This window comes from Carassius carassius, chromosome 3, assembly GCF_963082965.1.
Source record: "Carassius carassius chromosome 3, fCarCar2.1, whole genome shotgun sequence".
Lineage (NCBI taxonomy): Eukaryota > Metazoa > Chordata > Actinopteri > Cypriniformes > Cyprinidae > Carassius > Carassius carassius.
Window position 1 is genome coordinate 31,515,448 of NC_081757.1, and position 18,480 is coordinate 31,533,927.

The following is an 18,480-nucleotide window of genomic DNA, read 5'->3' on the forward strand; positions in this document are numbered from 1 at the left end:
AAAATGTGCTTTGATGCGTTTGTTTGATAACTTGTGGTTAAAGCGCTACTCAGTGGTCAAAAGCTGCACATGCAATTTGCAGATGCGGTGGTGCTCATGGCAGTTGAAAGCACACTATGTTTGGCCACCTACTGTATGTTAACATCACTCATGAGGAGGTGTCTGAGGTGATGAAAGGGGGCGATGACATAGTAAAGTCCATTACCAATATTACTACAGCTTTTTGAATACAGGGTTCACACAGATGGAGATTTGGTTGCGAAGCAGGTGAGTGGATTATTTTTTTTTTCTAAAGTGCAAGGTCTAGAGACGTGTTTTAGAAGCTGAATTTATTTAGAATGTTGAAGGCTATTATGCACAAGAATTATGTGCAAGAAGCTGCTTAAGACCTGAGATAAGAGTGTAGCATTCAAGACGTCAGGTAGAGCATTTACATTAAAATACAATGGAAAAGTACAGCAGTGGAATGAAAAACCTATTAAAAGCTATTATAAGCTACACAGCAAATACAGGTGGCAAAGTACTGAATAAAACAAAATCGCATAGCCACCAAATTAAAAAATTCTGACATTCAGGAAATAAAAATGTGAGCAGTTTTAGGCAGAAAGAGCAGAAGATCTTTCAAACTGTAAATAATGCCCAGATTATTTGGAATCCCCAAACAAAACCAAAGGGGATTTTGGGAGGACACATTAATATAAGGAGTATTTGACCAAAAATAGATCAAATTAATAGAATGTTAACTGACTCTAACTTGGATTACTTGTGTGTGACTGAAAGTTGGCTAAATCCATCCACTCCTACAGACCTAATCAACATTCCTGGCTTTAAGTGTTACAGGAGAGATAGGGTCCAAGGAAGGGGTGGGGGTGTGCTATTATACATTAAAGAAACATTTAAGTGAGAGCATCCAAATTTGTCACTAAACTAAATGATTTAATAAATAAGTATACAAAAACCTGGATAAGAAAACCAAGAAAGTATTCTCTTCCATGGTTCAACAAAGACATTTGGCTAATGGGTAAAAATCGTGACCTTGCACTTAAAAAGTCTTTAAAATCTAGGAATAATACTGACCATCTAATTTTCACTGGTCTTAGGAACAAAGTCACAAGTGAACTGCGCAAAGCAAAAACTAAATATTTCATAAAAATGATAGAAGAAGCAAATGGAAGCAGCTCCAAACTATGGCAACATATAAACAAATTGACAAATTCTAATAGAAAAAAACATCAAATGATAGATTACCTTTATATTGATGATAATTACGTTAATGACAACCAGCTAATTGCTAACGAGTTCAACAAATTTTTTGTTGAATCAGTCTACGATCTAGCTTAACCTTTCAAGGGCAAATTACCTTTTGAGAACAAAGTTCAGCTTAGCAGTACAGATCTTTTAAAAATAAGAGAAGTATTGCATGACAAAGTAATTAAAAAACATCTAAGCAGTTTACTCGATCCTATTACTTACCTTGTAAACTTGTCAATAGAAACAAATACTTTCCCACAGAGCTGGAAGATTGCTGTAATCACTCCAATTTACAAGTCAGGCAACAAAGATCAAGCCTGCAATTATAGGCCTATTTCCATTCTCCCTGTCGTTTCCAAAGTGTTGGAAAAAACTGTGGCGGAGCAATTAATAGAACATCTTGAAAATAACCAATTGTTGCATCCCCAGCAGTTTGTGTTCAGACAAAAACACAGCACAGAAACCGCCAACTGCTTCTTGTTGGAACAGATCAAAGGTTCACTGGACAAAGGGAATGTCGTAGGTGCTGTGTTTTTAGATCTGAAGAAGGCCTTCGACACAGTGGACCATTGTATCTTATTGCAGAAATTATAGCAATTTCAATTTTCAGCTGCAGCCCTGTTATGGTTCAAGTCCTACCTGGAGGGTAGAGAACAATGTGTGAAAGTAGGAACCATTAAATCCAACCTGAGTCCAAATGACTTAGGCTTGCCTCAAGGGTCAGTTCTAGGACCGTTATTGTTTTCACTGTATATAAATGATCTCCCAGACTGCTGTCAGGGTGTAAATTGCCAGCTTTATGCTGACGACACAGTTATCCATGTGTCAGCAAAAACAACTGCACTGGCTGGGCAGCAGTTAACACAGGCTTTACATAACATCTCAAGATGGCTTCAGCTGTCCCATTTAACTCTAAACACGCAGAAAATTTTCTCAAAGTGTTTTTCTATCAACCAGAGGTCCCCTGACAGCATCTTTGAGGTTAATTTAGACCATGAACCCATTCAGGAGGTTCATGAAACAAAATAGTTGGGCATAATCTTGGATAAACACCTGAAGTTTCAAAGTCAAGTAAATCATGTTTGCAGGAAAGTCAAATCAAATCGGAACTCTCTTCCCACTGGATTCAAATTTCAGAACAATATTAACATCTTCACCAGAAAGCTCAAACAGTGGCTTATATCCAAAGTTGTTCCCATGTGTAAATTGTGCCGTGTTTTGTTTAACAATTGTGTTTTTTTCTGTTGTAAAAGCCCCTATGGACAGGTGTTGAAAATTAGCACATGTGCTATAACACTTTAAACAATGCATCTGGTTTGTCCAATGTTATTGCTATGTCCATGAAATAAATAAATAAATAAATAAATAAAAAATAGGCAGCAGTTTTACCACAAATATTGATACCACCAAAACCACCAGAAATACTTAATTGTGTCTGCTTTACAATGAAACACAAGCTCATTGCGGCCAATTCCCTGACATAATGCATTCATTGCGACCCATTTAACAGATGCATCATTTTAAGTTAGAACAACTTGAACAGCAACAAACAATAACAATGCAGCAAAATAATGAAACTAAGATCATCTAGCCCTCTATTAAACATGAAAAAAAAAAATAATCATAGCTTTCTCAGTAGTGCTGCTTTCTTAGTTGCCCCGCTTGCATGGTAATTTGTGTCAGAGTAACAATTAAAATTCGACTTTGTGAAACGGACTGTCCTAAATTGTTGCTATAGTAGCATCATATTGATGCTAGAGAGCCTATGCATTTGGCAACTATATTTTTTTAATAAACCATTATATTTCATAATTAAAATCTATTTTCACACTCATCGTGGAACCGGCCCTGTTATATCCAACAAATATCCAACAACAAAACACCACAATCACTTGAAAATGAAACAATGGCGGACTGATGGCAGCTCACTCAAGGCATGTCTAAGGTAAGCTAAGGTAAATCTGATGAATGCAATAATGCAATAAGATCAGAGTGAAGACCATTTGCTTACCTAGCTGTTGAGTTGAGAAACTCTGAAAGGAAGTTCAGAGAACTCTGCAGAAATCTCAAGTGAATGCTAGCCAGCCATGTAAATGCAAGGCAGTAAGCTACTTGGCTGCATATGCAGCATAAACCAATCAGCTTGTGCGAAGTCGTTTAACTCTCTGATTATCATCAGTTGCATTAAGAACCCATCAGATGCGCCAACTAGAGTTTCATGACTGAACTATATATTCTAGTTTGGGGTTTCAGAGACTCCAGATATACAGTATAAAAATCAAATGCATTGAATGTCCACGTCCTATGATTCTTTGATTACTAAATATTGTGTTGCAAGATATTTCTACAAATTGTATTATTTGTAGTAGTTTTTTTTTTTTTTTTGATTTTTCTATTATGTGTTTTTGCTTATGTCAAATGGACTCAAAACGAACAGAAACCATGTCACTATTTTGCATAACAGTTACTTGTATTAAAAGTACATGTCTGTTTTGTGTTAAAGCAGAGGGATGTCAGATGAATTTGAAATGAAAAATAGGTTCATTTTTAAATTACTAATATTAAAGTATGAAGTAACTGCTTGTTTTTTTGTCAGTTTTTTCCCCTCAAACTGTTAGATCAAATCAAATCTGTTAGAGCAGTTTTAGTAGAGGAGAGAATAATTTGTCAGAACAATTTTAAGTGAAAATTAGGTTAATTTTAAAAATACTATTATATAATTAGATTGTGTTTTATTGACCTTTGCTTTCCAGTGATGCTTCTAATTGTATGGGTCAGTTTGCTTTGCATAGATAACTAACACTTTTTTAAATGGGGAAGACGTATGAAATAATTATGCTTCAGATCTATTACTTACCAAGGACTCTTGTAGGAGGATAAAGAGCTGGTTGTGTCCATGTACGTGTGCAAGATCCAGTGGTGTGTGTCCATGGCTGTTGGAGATATTAAGGGCCTTCCCGGATCCAGGACACTGAAGCAAAGCACTTGCCAGATCTTTCAATCCATGCTGGGCCGCAAAATGCAGGAGGGTAGGAATGTCCTCTGAATGACACTCTGGAAAAGGGAAGAAAAGTAACATATTGAAACAGAAATAAAATGTAAAAACTTTAAAAAGTTTAATTATTTGTAAGTAGAAAAGTGGCAATAATATTTTAAGACATACTCTAATAATATTTGTTTTATTTACAACTTTAAATTGACTTTAAATCAGCTAATCACCTCAAAACACATGCAAAGGTTTCCTGAGCCTTCAAAATGGTCTCTCAGTTTGGTTCACTAGGCTACACAATCATGGGGAAGACTACTGATCTGACAGTTGTCCAGAAGACAATCATTGACACCCTTCACAAGGAGGATAAGCCAAAAACATTAATTGCCAAAGAAGCTGGTTAATTGCCAAAGTGCTGTATCCAAGCGTATTAACAGAAAGTTGAGTGGAAGGAAAAAGTGTGGAAGAAAAAGTTGCAAAACCAGCCAAGAGAACAGCAGCCTTATGAGGATTGTCAAGCAAAATAATTTCAAGAATTTGAGTGAAATTCACAAGGAATGGACTGAGGTTGGGGTCAATGCATCAATAGCCACCACACAACTGGCTACAACTTGTCGTATTCCTCTTGTTAAGCTACTCCCGAACCACAGAAAATGTCAGAGGCATCTTACCTGGGCTAAGGAGAAGAAGAACTGGACCAAAGTTGTCAAGTTTGTATTTCATTTGGAAAACAAGTTTCTAGTGTCTGGAGGAAGGGTGTAGAAGCTCATAGCACAAGCTGCTTGAAGTCCAGTGTTAAGTTTCCAAAGTCTGTGATGATCTGGGGTGCAATGTCATCTGCCGGTGTTGGTCCATTGTGTTTTTTGAAAACCAAACATTTTGGAGCACTTCATGCTTCTTTCTGCTGACAAGCTTTTTGAAGATGCTGATTTCATTTTCCAGCAGGATTTGGCACCTGCCCACACTGCCAAAAGCACCAAAAGTTGGTTACCATGGTGTTGGTGTGCTTGACTGGTCAGCAAACTCACCAGACTTGAACCCCATAGAGAATCTATGGGGTATTGTCAAGATGAAAATGAGAAACAAGAGACCAAAAATGCAGATGAGCTGAAGGCCACTGTCAAAGAAACCTGGGCTTCCATACTACCTCAGCAGTGCCACAAACTGATCACCTCCATGCCACGCCGATTTGAGGCAGTAAATAAAAAAAAAGGAGCCACTACCAAGTATTGAGTACATGTACAGTAAATGAACATACTTTCCAGAAGGCCAACAATTCACTAATGTTTTTGTTTTTATTTTTTATTAATCTTATGAAGTATTCTAATTTGCTATAGTATACTTGTTATAGTATAAGTATAGTGAATTTGTGGGTTGTGTTAAATGTGAGCCAAAATCATCCTAATTAAAAGAACCAAAGACTTAAACTAATTCAGTGTGGACTGAATTTAATACAAAAGTTTCACAATTTGAGTTGAATTACTAAAATAAATTAACTTTTCCATGACATTCTAATTTATTGGGATGCACCTGTATGTGTTGCTAGCATTTCTGGCACATTAAACACACAATGGCACATTTAACAGAACTTAAATGCAGCAGCTAGAGTTCTTACTAGAACCAGGAAGTATGGCCATATTAGCCCGGTTCTGTCAACACTGCACTGGCTCCCTATCAAACATCATTCAGATTTTAAAATCTTGCTTATTAGTTATAAAGCCCTGAATGGTCTAGCACCTCAGTATTTGAATGAGCTCTTATTGCACTATAGTCCTCCATGTCCGCTGCAATCTCAAAACTCTGGCAATTTGATAATACCTAGAATATCAAAATCAACTGTGGGTGGCAGATCCTTTTCCTATTTAGTGCCCAAACTCTGGAATAACCTACATAACATTGTTCGGGAGGCAGACACACTCTTGCAGTTAAAATATAGATTAAAGACCCACCTCTTTTACCTGGCTTACACATAACAACATTAACACATTTCTAGTATTCAGATCCGTTAAAGGATTTTTAGGCTGCATTAATTAGGAAAAACAGAACTGGGAGTAGTTTCCATAACATGTGATGTACTTGCTACATCATTAGAAGAATGGCATCTACGCTAATATTAGTCTGTTTCTTTCTTATTCCTAGGTCACTTTAGCCACCAGATCCAGTCTGTATCCAGATCAAATGGTCACTGCAGTCACCCGGATCCAGTACATATCAAACCCAGATGGTGGATCAGCACCTAGAGAGGACCTCTACTGTCCTGAATGTCAGCGGAGACCAGGAAAACTAGATGAGCCCCAGAGACAGATCCACAGTCATGACCTTGTCTCCTAGATGGGTACCAGGACAAGACCACAGTTAACAGATGATTCTTCTGCACAATCTAACTTTGCTGCAGCCTGAATTTGAACTGCTGGTTTCGTTTGGCCAGAGGAGAACTAGCCTCCTGACTGAGCCTGGTTTCTCCCAAGGTTTTTTTTTTTTTTCCATTCTGTCACCGATGGAATTTTGGTTCCTTGCCGCTGTTGCCTCTGGCTTGTTTAATTGGGAGACTTAATTTCCAGCGATTTTGTCATCTTGATTGCACATACTATTTAAACTGAACTGTGCTGGATGATGACATTGCTGAATTCAGTAATGAACTGCCTTTTTGCATTATTGATACACCCATTTCCCATTTAATGCTGTTCAGTTGTTTTTTTCACAATCTGTATTGTTAAAAGCGCTATGTAAATAAAGGTGACTTAACTTGAATTAATTGCTAATAGTGCTCCACAGTGTTAAACATGTCGAGCCAAGTCACCTTTATTTATATAGCGCTTTAAATAACATACATTGCGTCAAAGCAACTGAACAACATTATTTAGGAAAACAGTGTGTCAATACTGCAAAATTACAGTTAAAGGCAGTTCATCATTGAATTCAGTGATGTCATCTCTGTTCAGTTTAAATAGTGTCTGTGATTTTATTTGCAATCAAGTCAACGACATCGCTGTAGATGAAGTGACCCCAACTAAGCAAGTCAGAGGCGACAGCGGCAAGGAACCGGAACTCCATCGGTGACAGAATGGAGAAAAAAACCTTGGGAGAAACCAGGCTCAGTTGGGGGGCCAGTTCTCCTCTGACCAAACGAAACCAGTAGTTCAATTCCAGGCTGCAGCAAAGTCAGATTGTGCAAAATAATCATCTGTTTCCTGTGGTCTTGTCCTGTTGGTCATCTGAGACAAGGTCTTTACAGGGGATCTGTATCTGGGGCTCTAGTTGTCCTGGTCTCCGCTGTCTTTCAGGCATGTAGAGGTCCTTTCTAGGTGCTGATCCACCATCTGGTCTGGATTCGTACTGGATCCGGGTGACTGAAGTGACCCTATGATCTGGATACAGACTGGATCTGGTGGCTACGGTGACCTCGGAATAAGAGAGAAACAGACTAATATTAGTATAGATGCCATTCTTCTAATGATGTAGCAAGTACATCGGGTGGTATGGGTAGTGTTCCCGGTTCCGGTTTACCTAATTAATGCAGCCTAAAAATCCTTTAATGGATTTGGATATTAAAAGCATATTAGTATGTTATGTGTAAGCCAGGTTAAAGAGATGGGTCTTTAATCTAGATTTAAACTGCAAGAGTGTGTCTGCCTCCTGAACAATATTAGGTAGGTTATTCCAGAGTTTAGGTGCCTAATAGGAAAATGATCTGCCACCTGCAGTTGATTTTGATATTCTAGGTATTATCAAATTGCCTGAGTTTTGAGAACCTAGCGGACGTAGAGGATTATAATGTAAAAGGAGCTCATTCAAATACTGAGGTGCTAAACCATTCAGGGCTTTATAAGTAATAAGGAATATTTTAAAATCTATACGATGTTTGATAGGGAGTCAGTGCAGTGTTGACAGGACAGGGCTAATATGGTCATACTTCCTGGTTCTAGTAAGAACTCTTACTGCTGCATTTTGGACTAGCTGTAGTTTGTTTACTAAGCGTGCAGAACAACCACCCAATAAAGCATTACAATAATCTAATCTTGAGGTCATAAATGCATGGATTAACATTCCTGCATTTGACATTGAGAGCATAGGCCGTAATTTAGATATATTTTTGAGATGGAAAAATGCAGTTTTACAAATGCTAGAAACGTGGCTTTCCAAGGAAAGATTGCGATCAAATAGCACACCTAGGTTGCTAACTGATGACGAAGAATTGACAGAGCAGCCATCAAGTCTTAGACAGTATTCTAGGTTATTACATGGAGAGTTTTTAGGTCCTATAATTAACACCTCTGTTTTTTTTCAGAATTTATCAGTAAGAAATTACTCGTCATCCAGTTTTTTATATCAACTATGCATTCCATTAGTTTTTCAAATTGGTGTGTTTCATCGGGCCGGGAAGAAATATAGAGCTGAGTATCATCAGCATAACAGTGAAAGCTAACACCATGTTTCCTGATGATATCTGTTTTTTTATTTGTTGAACCTCAATTAAATTGTTAATCTTAACTTGGTTTGGACATTTTTTGTATTTTCTAGTTCGGGGAACAGACAGTCTCTATAGTGTGATATCTAGGTGAAAGAGTCTCTATGTGCAGCTAGCAGATGGTCGGTTTAGCCAGTCTGTCTGCTTCCTGACCTGGGCCCCAGTTAGTCAAGTATAAACACTAAGACTATTTGCCATATTTCTAGAGAGAAGACTGGCACCACCCCAGGAGGGATGAAGACCATCTCTTTCAACAGGTCAGGTCTGCCCCAAAAGCTCGTCCAATTGTCCATGAAACCTATGTTATTCTGTGGGCACCACTTAGACATCCAGCCATTGAGTGATGACAATCTGCTATGCATCTCGTAACCACGGTAAGCAGGGAGGGGACCAGAGCATATTACAGTGTCTGACATCGTGCTTGCAAGTTCACACACCTCTGTTATTTTTAGTGATCTCCGACTGGCGAAGTCGAACATCATTAGCGCAAGCATGAATAACAATCTTACTGTATTTACATTTAACATTAGCCAGCACTTTTAAATTTGCCAAGATGTCAGGCACTCTGGCTCCCGGTAAACATTTGACTATGGTGGCTGGTGTCTCTATATTCACGTTCCTACAATAGAATCACCAATAACAAGAGCACTTTCATCAGGTTTCTCAGTGGGTGCATCACTGAGTGGGGAGAACCTGTTTTATGTTTTGATCGGAACAGAAGAGCGGTGTTTTGACCCACGACTACGCTGCCTCACTGTCACCCAGTTGCCCTGCTGCAGGGGCTCTGTAACCAAAACCGAACAATGTACAGGAATCCCTGAGCTAGACGCATCCAAAGCCGTATCTAGAGCCCTATCTAGAGCCCTAACATTCAACACAAGTTTGGATGCGTGTCTCTAATTCTGAAATCTTCTCTGTCAGCCTAAATATTTCCCTGCATTTATCACATGTGAATCCCTCATCTGTGACAGAGATAGATAAACTGTACATGTTACAAGAGGTGCAAATAACAATAGCAGGAGAAGCCATTACTCACCGTGCTTGATGAAATATTCTTACCACAGTTGTTTGATGAACTTGTGAAAAACTGGAGTGAGAGAGAGGAGAGGAGAAAAGGAAACAGCGATAGGTTCGAATGGAAACACTAATGAAAAGCTAACGAGTGCTAATGCAATGCAGGTGTACTGCACTCACGGATATAAAATAAAAGTGAACGATCAAAATTAATCTGATAAGATTGATAAATAATATCAGAAATATGGTGTGAATTAAGCAGTGGTGGACGAAGTACACAAATCAAGTACTTGAGTAAAAGTACAGATACATATAATTAAATATTACTCCAGTAAGAGTAAAAGTACTCCTTTTTCAATTTTACTCAAGTGAAAGTACAAAAGTACTCTATTTTTTATGTACTTAAGTAAAAAAGTACTGAAATTTTATATAGGTTACTTAATTAAATTTTATATTCGCACATATTTTTAATAATCCTACTGCTCAAAATACCTGGGATTTTTTCCAAAATATCCACTATATGGAGTCAAGATATATTTTTGTTGTTGATATGGACTACGCTGATGAGAGTGATGTTAACTGTGAAAGCTTACACTGTGATGTACATGAGAGAAAACAGAGATGACCATCTGATTTTCACCAATAAGAACAAAGTATTTTAAAGTTTGTTGTTTTACAGAACATCACAGTTAGGACTATATATGACATGATAATAATGCCTGAAGTTAGGAAGAACATTTTAAAGGAAAACATAATTATATTTTCATAATGATGAAAATATAATTACTTTTTATATAATTACCACTTTTTATATCACGGAAATTCGTCCCCCACACTTTTTTGGTCAAGTGTGTTCGCACAGAGGTTTTCAAGAGCTGGTGTGAATAAATATAGATTTAAACTCAAAGAGACGGGATAGTCTGCACATGATTTTATTCGGACCCAGAATACAGCGAGATGAACATCACAGAGCGCTAAACTCTCCTGCAGTGTTTGTTTCATTCATACTCGAAGTCGGAGGGCGCTCTCGCGCAGAAAGCCATATCAAGAAATTCCTAATATGGGCAAAATCGTCCATCTATCGCTGTATGAAAGCAGTTTTTACACAGAAAAAAAAAGACCAGAAACTTTTGGAAAAACGAAGACATTAAACATACGATTGCAACAATATATGGTTTTTCAAGTCATCTTCAGCAGGTGATAAATAAAGTATGAACAATGCAGTGCTAATTGACAAAAACATTATGTAGTATATAAACAATTCATTATTATTTGTTATTGTCCAGCAGTTATAGATTTCTAAGCCAATTAAAAGTTAGAAATTTGAGAAAAATTTAAGTTGCTTATTGTATCCACTACCAGTCAACAGTTTTTGAACAGTAAGCTTGTTAATATTTTTTAAAGAAGTCTCTTCTGTTCACCAAGTCTGCATTTATTTGATCCAAAGTACAGCAAAACGGAAAAATTGTGAAATATTTTTACTAACCTATTTATATTAACTAATGTTTAATTAGAGGTTCTGGTGAAACAAAGCTAAAACAAGCCCACATATGCAATACAGCTTATCTCTCAGTGAGAGAATGTAGCTTTTTACAATGTTAACTGCAAAACTTGCCAACATGAAAGATGTTTCTGACTTATGAACTATAGTGTTTTTTGCATTGCAGAAACAGTTTTTAACGTGTTAGATGTTCTATGCACATAAACTTATGTTTCAGCTTCAGTGCACAGGATTATCAGTATAGAGCCACTGAGAGCACTAATGTTTAATTAGTGGTTCTGGTGAAACGAAGCTAAAACAAGCCCACATATGCAATACAGCTTATCTCTCATTGAGAGAAAGTAGATTTTTATAATGTTAATCTGCAAAGCTTGCCAACATGAAAGATGTTTCTGACTTACGAACTATAGTTTTTTATTTTGAATTGCAGAAACAGTTCTTAATGTGTTAGATGTTCTATGCACATAAACTTATGTTTCAGCTTCAGTGCACAGGATTATCAGTATAGAGCCACTGAGAGCACTAATGTTTAATTAGTGGTTCTGGTGAAACGAAGCTAAAACAAGCCCACATATGCAATACAGCTTCTCTCTCAATGAGAGAATGTAGCTTTTTACAATGTTAACTGCAAAACTTGCCAACATGAAAGATGTTTCTGGCTTATGAACTATAGTGTTTTTTGCATTGCAGAAACACAGTTTTTAATGTGTTAGATGTTCTATGCACATAAACTTATGTTACAGCTTCAGTGCACAGGATTATCAGTATAGAGCTACTGAGAGCACTAATGGTTAATTAGTGGTTCTGGTGAAACAAAGCCAAAACAAGCCCACATATGCAATACAGCTTCTCTCTCAGTGAGAGAATGTAGCTTTTTACAATGTTAACTGCAAAACTTGCCAACATGAAAGATGTTCCTGACTTATGAACTATAGTTTTTTTTTTTTGAATTGCAGAAACAGTTCTTAATGTGTTAGATGTTCTATGCACATAAACTTATGTTTCAGCTTCAGTGCACAGGATTATCAGTATAGAGCCACTGAGAGCACTAATGTTTAATTAGTGGTTCTGGTGAAACGAAGCTAAAACAAGCCCACATATGCAATACAGCTTATCTCTCATTGAGAGAATGTAGATTTTTATAATGTTAACTGCAAAGCTTACCAACATGAAATATGTTTCTGACTTAAGAACTATAGTTTTTTTTTTTTTTGCATTGCAGAAACACAGTTTTTAATGTGTTAGATGTTCTAAGCACATAAACTTATGTTACAGCTTCAGTGCACAGGACTATCAGTATAGAGCTACTGAGAGCACTAATGGTTAATTAGTGGTTCTGGTGAAACGAAGCTAAAACAAGCCCACATATGCAATACAGCTTATTTCTCAGTGAGAGAATGTAGCTTTTTACAATGTTAACTGCAAAACTTGCCAACATGAAAGATGTTTCTGACGTATGAACTATAGAGTTTTTGCATTGCAGAAACACAGTTTTTAATGTGTTAGATTTTCTATGCACATAAACTTATGTTACAGCTTCAGTGCACAGGATTATCAGTATAGAGCTACTGAGAGCACTAATGTTTAATTAGTGGTTCTGGTGAAACAAAGCTAAAACAAGCCCACATATGCAATACAGTTTATCTCTCAGTGAGAGAATGTAGCTTTTTACAATGTTAACTGCAAAACTTGCCAACATGAAAGATGTTTCTGACTTATGAACTATAGTGTTTTTTTGCATTGCAGAAACAGTTTTTAACGTGTTAGATGTTCTATGCACATAAACTTATGTTTCAGCTTCAGTGCAAAGGATTATCAGTATAGAGCCACTGAGAGCACTAATGTTTAATTAGTGGTTCTGGTGAAACGAAGCTAAAACAAGCCCACATATGCAATACAGCTTATCTCTCATTGAGAGAATGTAGATTTTTATAATGTTAACTGCAAAGCTTGCCAACATGAAAGATGTTTCTGACTTACGAACTATAGTTTTTTTTTTTTTTGCATTGCAGAAACACAGTTTTTAATTTGTTAGATGTTCTAAGCACATAAACTTATGTTATAGCTTCAGTGCACAGGATTATCAGTATAGAGCTACTGAGAGCACTAATGTTTAATTAGTGGTTCTGGTGAAACGAAGCTAAAACAAGCCCACATATGCAATACAGCTTATCTCTCATTGAGAGAATGTAGATTTTTATAATGTTAACTGCAAAGCTTGCCAACATGAAAGATGTTTCTGACTTACGAACTATAGTTTTTTTTTTTTGCATTGCAGAAACACAGTTTTTAATTTGTTAGATGTTCTAAGCACATAAACCTATGTTACAGCTTCAGTGCACAGGATTATCAGTATAGATCTACTAAAAGCACTAATGGTTAATTAGTGGTTTTGGTGAAACGAAGCTAAAGCAAGCCTACATATGCAATACAGCTTATCTCTCAGTGAGAGAATGTAGCTTTTTACAATGTTAACTGCAAAACTTGCCAACATGAAAGATGTTTCTGACTTATGAACTATAGTGTTTTTTGCATTGCAGAAACAGTTTTTAACGTGTTAGATGTTCTATGCACATAAACTTATGTTTCAGCTTCAGTGCACAGGATTATCAGTATAGAGCCACTGAGAGCACTAATGTTTAATTAGTGGTTCTGGTGAAACGAAGCTAAAACAAGCCCACATATGCAATACAGCTTATCTCTCATTGCGAGAAAGTAGTTCTCTTACGAGAGCTCTCTCGTACTGCGTCTTAGCTAAGACGCTACGGGAAAAGTCTCTTTTCACGAAATACTGAAGCAAAAAATTATCCTTAATTTTGTATTTTTGTAAAGCGCATTTGCAGCAGTACACAGCCATAGGCGAGACGGCTCGTTCGCTCATTGGCTTGTTCTGCGGCAACTGCACAGCCTATCGAGCGCGGGCTGATGCAACATCAGACCAATAAGGGCGCTTCGCGCCCTTCTTGCCACTTCCCGCCGAAACGGGTGTGGCCCAACCTATAAAAGGAGCTCGAAAAGGCTGACTCACCTGATTTTTCATCTCTTCAGCGAAGCTCACGCATCGCTGGATCACGGAGGAAGCAAGCGCCGTCTGAGAAAGCACATCAGCAGGACGAGCCATTCTGAAGCTGCTGGCATCGCCGCCTTCCATTGCCGTTCCTGCTGCGCTATCCGGCGCCTATATCCTTTCAATCCTGTTATATACAAGCTGTTCTTTATGTGTGTGTGTGTGTTCGCCCTGCGACACACACTCGTAAAAGAGCTCGCGTCTTTTTTAAGATGCCTTCCTGCGGCTCGTCAGAGCCCCACTCAGCGAGGGAGACCGGTACGTCATCTGTGTCTCCTGCCTGGGTGAAGATCATGCAGCGCTCGCTCGCTGACGGCGGATGCCCCCACTGCGAGCTGTTGCCATGGTGACTCTGAGGACTCGCCTGGCCTTTTTCTCTGAGCCTGCATTCTCCGCTGCGCTGAGGCGCCGTAAAAGCATCGCTTCCAGCGGATTCCGGAACCGTCTTCAGCTCAACCGAGCTCGCCGGTTCGCCCTGCTTCACCGGCCCCCCCCTGCATCGCTTCCCGGTGGGCAGCGCCCGCTGTTTGCCGGCGCGTCGTCCGAGGAAGTCGATCTCAGGGCCGCGTCGGGGGAAGAGGACACGCGCTCTCTGCTAGCTTCGGGCAGTGAGGGCTGGGCGAGCTCCGAGGATCTCGCGCCTTCTGCTCAGAAGCCCAGCAGACGAGCTGACATCGAGAAGGAGCCGGGGCGAATGATCGTGTTGGCCGCGATGAGTCTCGGCCGCGAGTGGTTTGCACCAGCGCCCCCCCTCTCGTTCCCGGCTGGATGGTATTTCCCTTTCGGATGAGCGTACTTCTCAAAGCCCGCCTCATTTCTTCCTGAGCCTCACGAAGAGGTGGCGAAGGCTTGGAACGCTCCATATTCAGCACGAACTCGTTCGTCTGTCTCACTAGCATTCTCCACACTGATGATGCTAAAAACAGGAACTACCACTCACTTCCGCCGGTGGAACAGGTGATAGCGACGCACCTTTGTCCGCCCTCTGCTGGACGGCGGCAAAAGCGGTGTTGCCATCTAAAGCCTCCTGTGTGACGCTGCGTCGGCGCTACTAACGATGGCTGCTTCATCGAAGCGCAGGTGTACGAGTTCCGCTGTGGCCGAGCTCTCACCCAAGCACGCCGCTGTTTCAGTTCCAGGAATTGTGACTGTCTCAGCGTTTTCTGCAATGCGCAAGCCTGCACAGTTGCCCGCTTGCCTGCACACAAAAGCCGTTATCACAACAGCTTCAGCAACGCAGCTCGAGACCCCCGTTCTCGCTCTACTGGCCGTCGCCCCGCGCCGCGGGGACCGCGGCAGAGGATTACGGTGAGGCCGGGAGCCCCGAAGCCATCCTGGGAAAGCCATCTACGCATGCTGCATGACGCTGCGTCGGCACTACACACGATGGCTGCTTCATCGAAGCGCCAGTGTACGAGTTCCGCTGCGGCCGGGCTCTCACCTAAGCGCGCCGCTGTTTCAGTTTCCAGAGATTGTGACTATTTCAGCGTTGTTTGCAATGCGCAAACCTGTACAGTTGCCCGCTTGCCTGCACACGAAAACCGTTATCACGGCTACCCAGATATTTCCCGAAAAAGGTGTAATTTCTGGTGTCCCGGCCACGGCCGATGGTGCTATAAATGTAGTGACGATGCCCACTGCTCAGTGCCCATCTCCGCATATAAGCACAGCCCTTCACACAGGGCTCGCGCCTATAAAAGCGATCACGCGCACTACATAGTAGACGTGCCCACTCCTCAGTGCCCACAATCACTATGTCACACGCGTCATGTGGTTTCTGTAAAAACGAAATCCGTGCACGTTCGTCCGGCCACGGCCGATGGTGCTATAAATGCAGTGACGATGCCCACTCCTCAGTGCCCATCTCCACATGTAAGCACAGCCCTGCACACAGGGCCTGCGCCCATAATGTCGACTCAAGTCGGTCGCGCACACTGCATAGTAAACGTGCCTACCCCTCAGTGCCCACAATTACTATGTCACACGCGTCATGTGGTTTCTGTAAAAACGAAACCCGTGCATGCTCGTCCGGCCACGGCCGATGGTGCTATAAATGCAGTGACGATGCCCACTACCCAGTGCCCATCTCCACATATAAGCACAGCCCTGCACACAGGGCTAGCGCACATAAGATCGACACAGATCGGTCGAGCGCGCCGCATAGTAAACGTGCCCACTTCCCAGTGCCCAGATACACTATGTCACATACGGCGCGGGGCTTCTGTAAAAATGAGGCCCGTGCACGTACATTCTGCACAGGCAGACAGCGAGTTTAAAGTGGTAAAAGTGCACACATGCAGCCCACGGTTACTCGCAGATATATCGAGTCCCACGGGACCCGCTCAGCCTCCCTCCAGTTGGTTAAGCGCCGGAACGGGGTCGAGGAAGAGCGATCTGCCCGCTGTGATCAGCGCGCTCCCCGCCTCAGATGCGCAGCACACTCGAGCGCCGCCGTTGCCCAGTCAACAGAGCGCGTTTCGCATCCAGCCCTTAGCCATTCATGCAAATGCATGGTCAGTGCTTCCAGGGGTTTCGGATTGGGTGCTAGGCATTATAAAGAGAGGCTACACGCTACAGTTTTCTCGACGCCCACCGTGCTTTTCAGCGCGCGTCGAAACTACGGTCAAAACAGAAGTAGCACACATACTTCGGGCCGAAATATCAAAACTGTTGAGCAAAGGGGCTGTAGAGCCTGTGTCTCAAAGCGAGGGGGGGCTGTACAGCAGATACTTTCTGGTACCCAAGAGAGACGGGGGTCTCCGGCCCATACTGGATCTAAGACAGCTGAACAGGCATTGATGAAACGCAGTTTCAAAATGCTCACGACCAGGAAGCTCCTCGCGCAGATTCGCAGAGGGGACTGGTTCATGTCAATAGATCTGAAGGACGCGTATTTTCAAATACAGATAGCGTCAAACCACAGGCGATATTTGAGATTCGCCTTCGAGGGCCAGGCATACCAGTTTGCAGTCCTGCCATTCGGCTTGTCCGTAGCTCCTCGTACGTTTACGAGGTGCATGGATGCAGCGCTCGCTCCTCTTAGACTCAGAGGCACACGAGTGCTGAATTATTTGGACGACTGGCTGGTTCTGGCCCGATCATGAGCGGAGCTCATGGACCACAGAGCCGTTTTACTCGATCACCTCGAGAAGCTCGGCCTCAGTGTCAATTGGGTGAAGAGTTCGCTGAACCCCAGTCAGACGATCCTGTTTCTGGGTATAGTTCTGAACTCGTGTTCCATGACTGCGCGGCTGTCACCACAGCGCGCGATGGGCATTCAGCGTGCAGCGAGTTCTTTCCGCTGTGGCGCGACTGTGTCGCTCAAACACTGTCAAAAGATGCTGGGTTTCATGGCCTCAGCATCTCCGGTTCTGCGGCTGGGCCTGCTCCGCATGCGCCCCCTGCAGTTCTGGCTGAAGGCTCGGGTGCCGCGCAGAGCGTGGGCGTCTGGCCGGCTGCATTTCAAGGTCGATCAGAGCTGTGTTGCGGCTCTAGCACCTTGGACAGCGAACGGCTGGTACCGATCAGGCAGACCGTCCTTTGGCCTATGGTCAGAATGGGAAAAGCTCCATCATATCAACTGCCTGGAAATGCTGGCAGTGGAGAACGCGCTGACGCGCTTTTGTCCCCATATCAAGGATCACCACGTCATAGTCCGTTCGGACAACATGTCCGTGGTGTCCTACATAAATCGCCAGGTCGGTCTCGGGTCCCGAAACCTGTGCAGGCTGACGGAACGCCTCCTGATTTGGGCTCAGCGCAACGTGTGCTCGCTGAGAGCAGTGCATGTGCCTGGACTGCAGAATCTGGGTCCAGACAGGCTGTCCAGAGGCAATGTTCCTACGGGCGAATGGTCTCTACACCCGCAAACAGTCCGGCTGTTGTGGCAGAGATTTGGCATGGCGGAGGTGGACCTCTTTGCGTCCCACGAAGACGCTCACTGCCCCGCGTTCTTTTCCAAGAACGAAAGCGCGCTGTCACGGAGATGGCCGTGCTGCCCGCTTTATGCGTTCCCTCCCGTCTCCCTCCTTCCGCAGGTGATAGAACGGGTGAGAGAAACGAGATGTTCAATACTGCTTGTAGCACCTCTTTGGAAGAACCAACCATGGTTCCCAGATTTGATGCAGTTAGCAGATGTCGCCCCGTGGCCGGTACCATTGAGGAGAGACCTCCTCTCGCAGGCCAGGGGC

At 41.8% G+C, this 18,480-nt stretch overlaps 1 protein-coding gene and 1 long non-coding RNA gene across 3 annotated transcripts in view; one reads left to right on the top strand and one right to left on the bottom strand.

Moving 5' to 3' along the window:
* LOC132125033 (uncharacterized) overlaps positions 1-18,480 on the top strand; it is a 357,141-nt gene that overhangs the window by 288,146 nt on the left and 50,515 nt on the right. The window lies entirely within an intron of this gene.
* Positions 1-18,480, bottom strand: part of LOC132125002 (B-cell scaffold protein with ankyrin repeats-like) — a 338,644-nt gene that overhangs the window by 80,376 nt on the left and 239,788 nt on the right. For both annotated transcript variants that reach the window (XM_059536208.1, XM_059536200.1), the window contains exon 7: positions 4,109-4,305. In XM_059536208.1, coding sequence (XP_059392191.1) covers positions 4,109-4,305 — 197 coding nt within the window. The remainder of the gene's footprint in view (positions 1-4,108; positions 4,306-18,480) is intronic.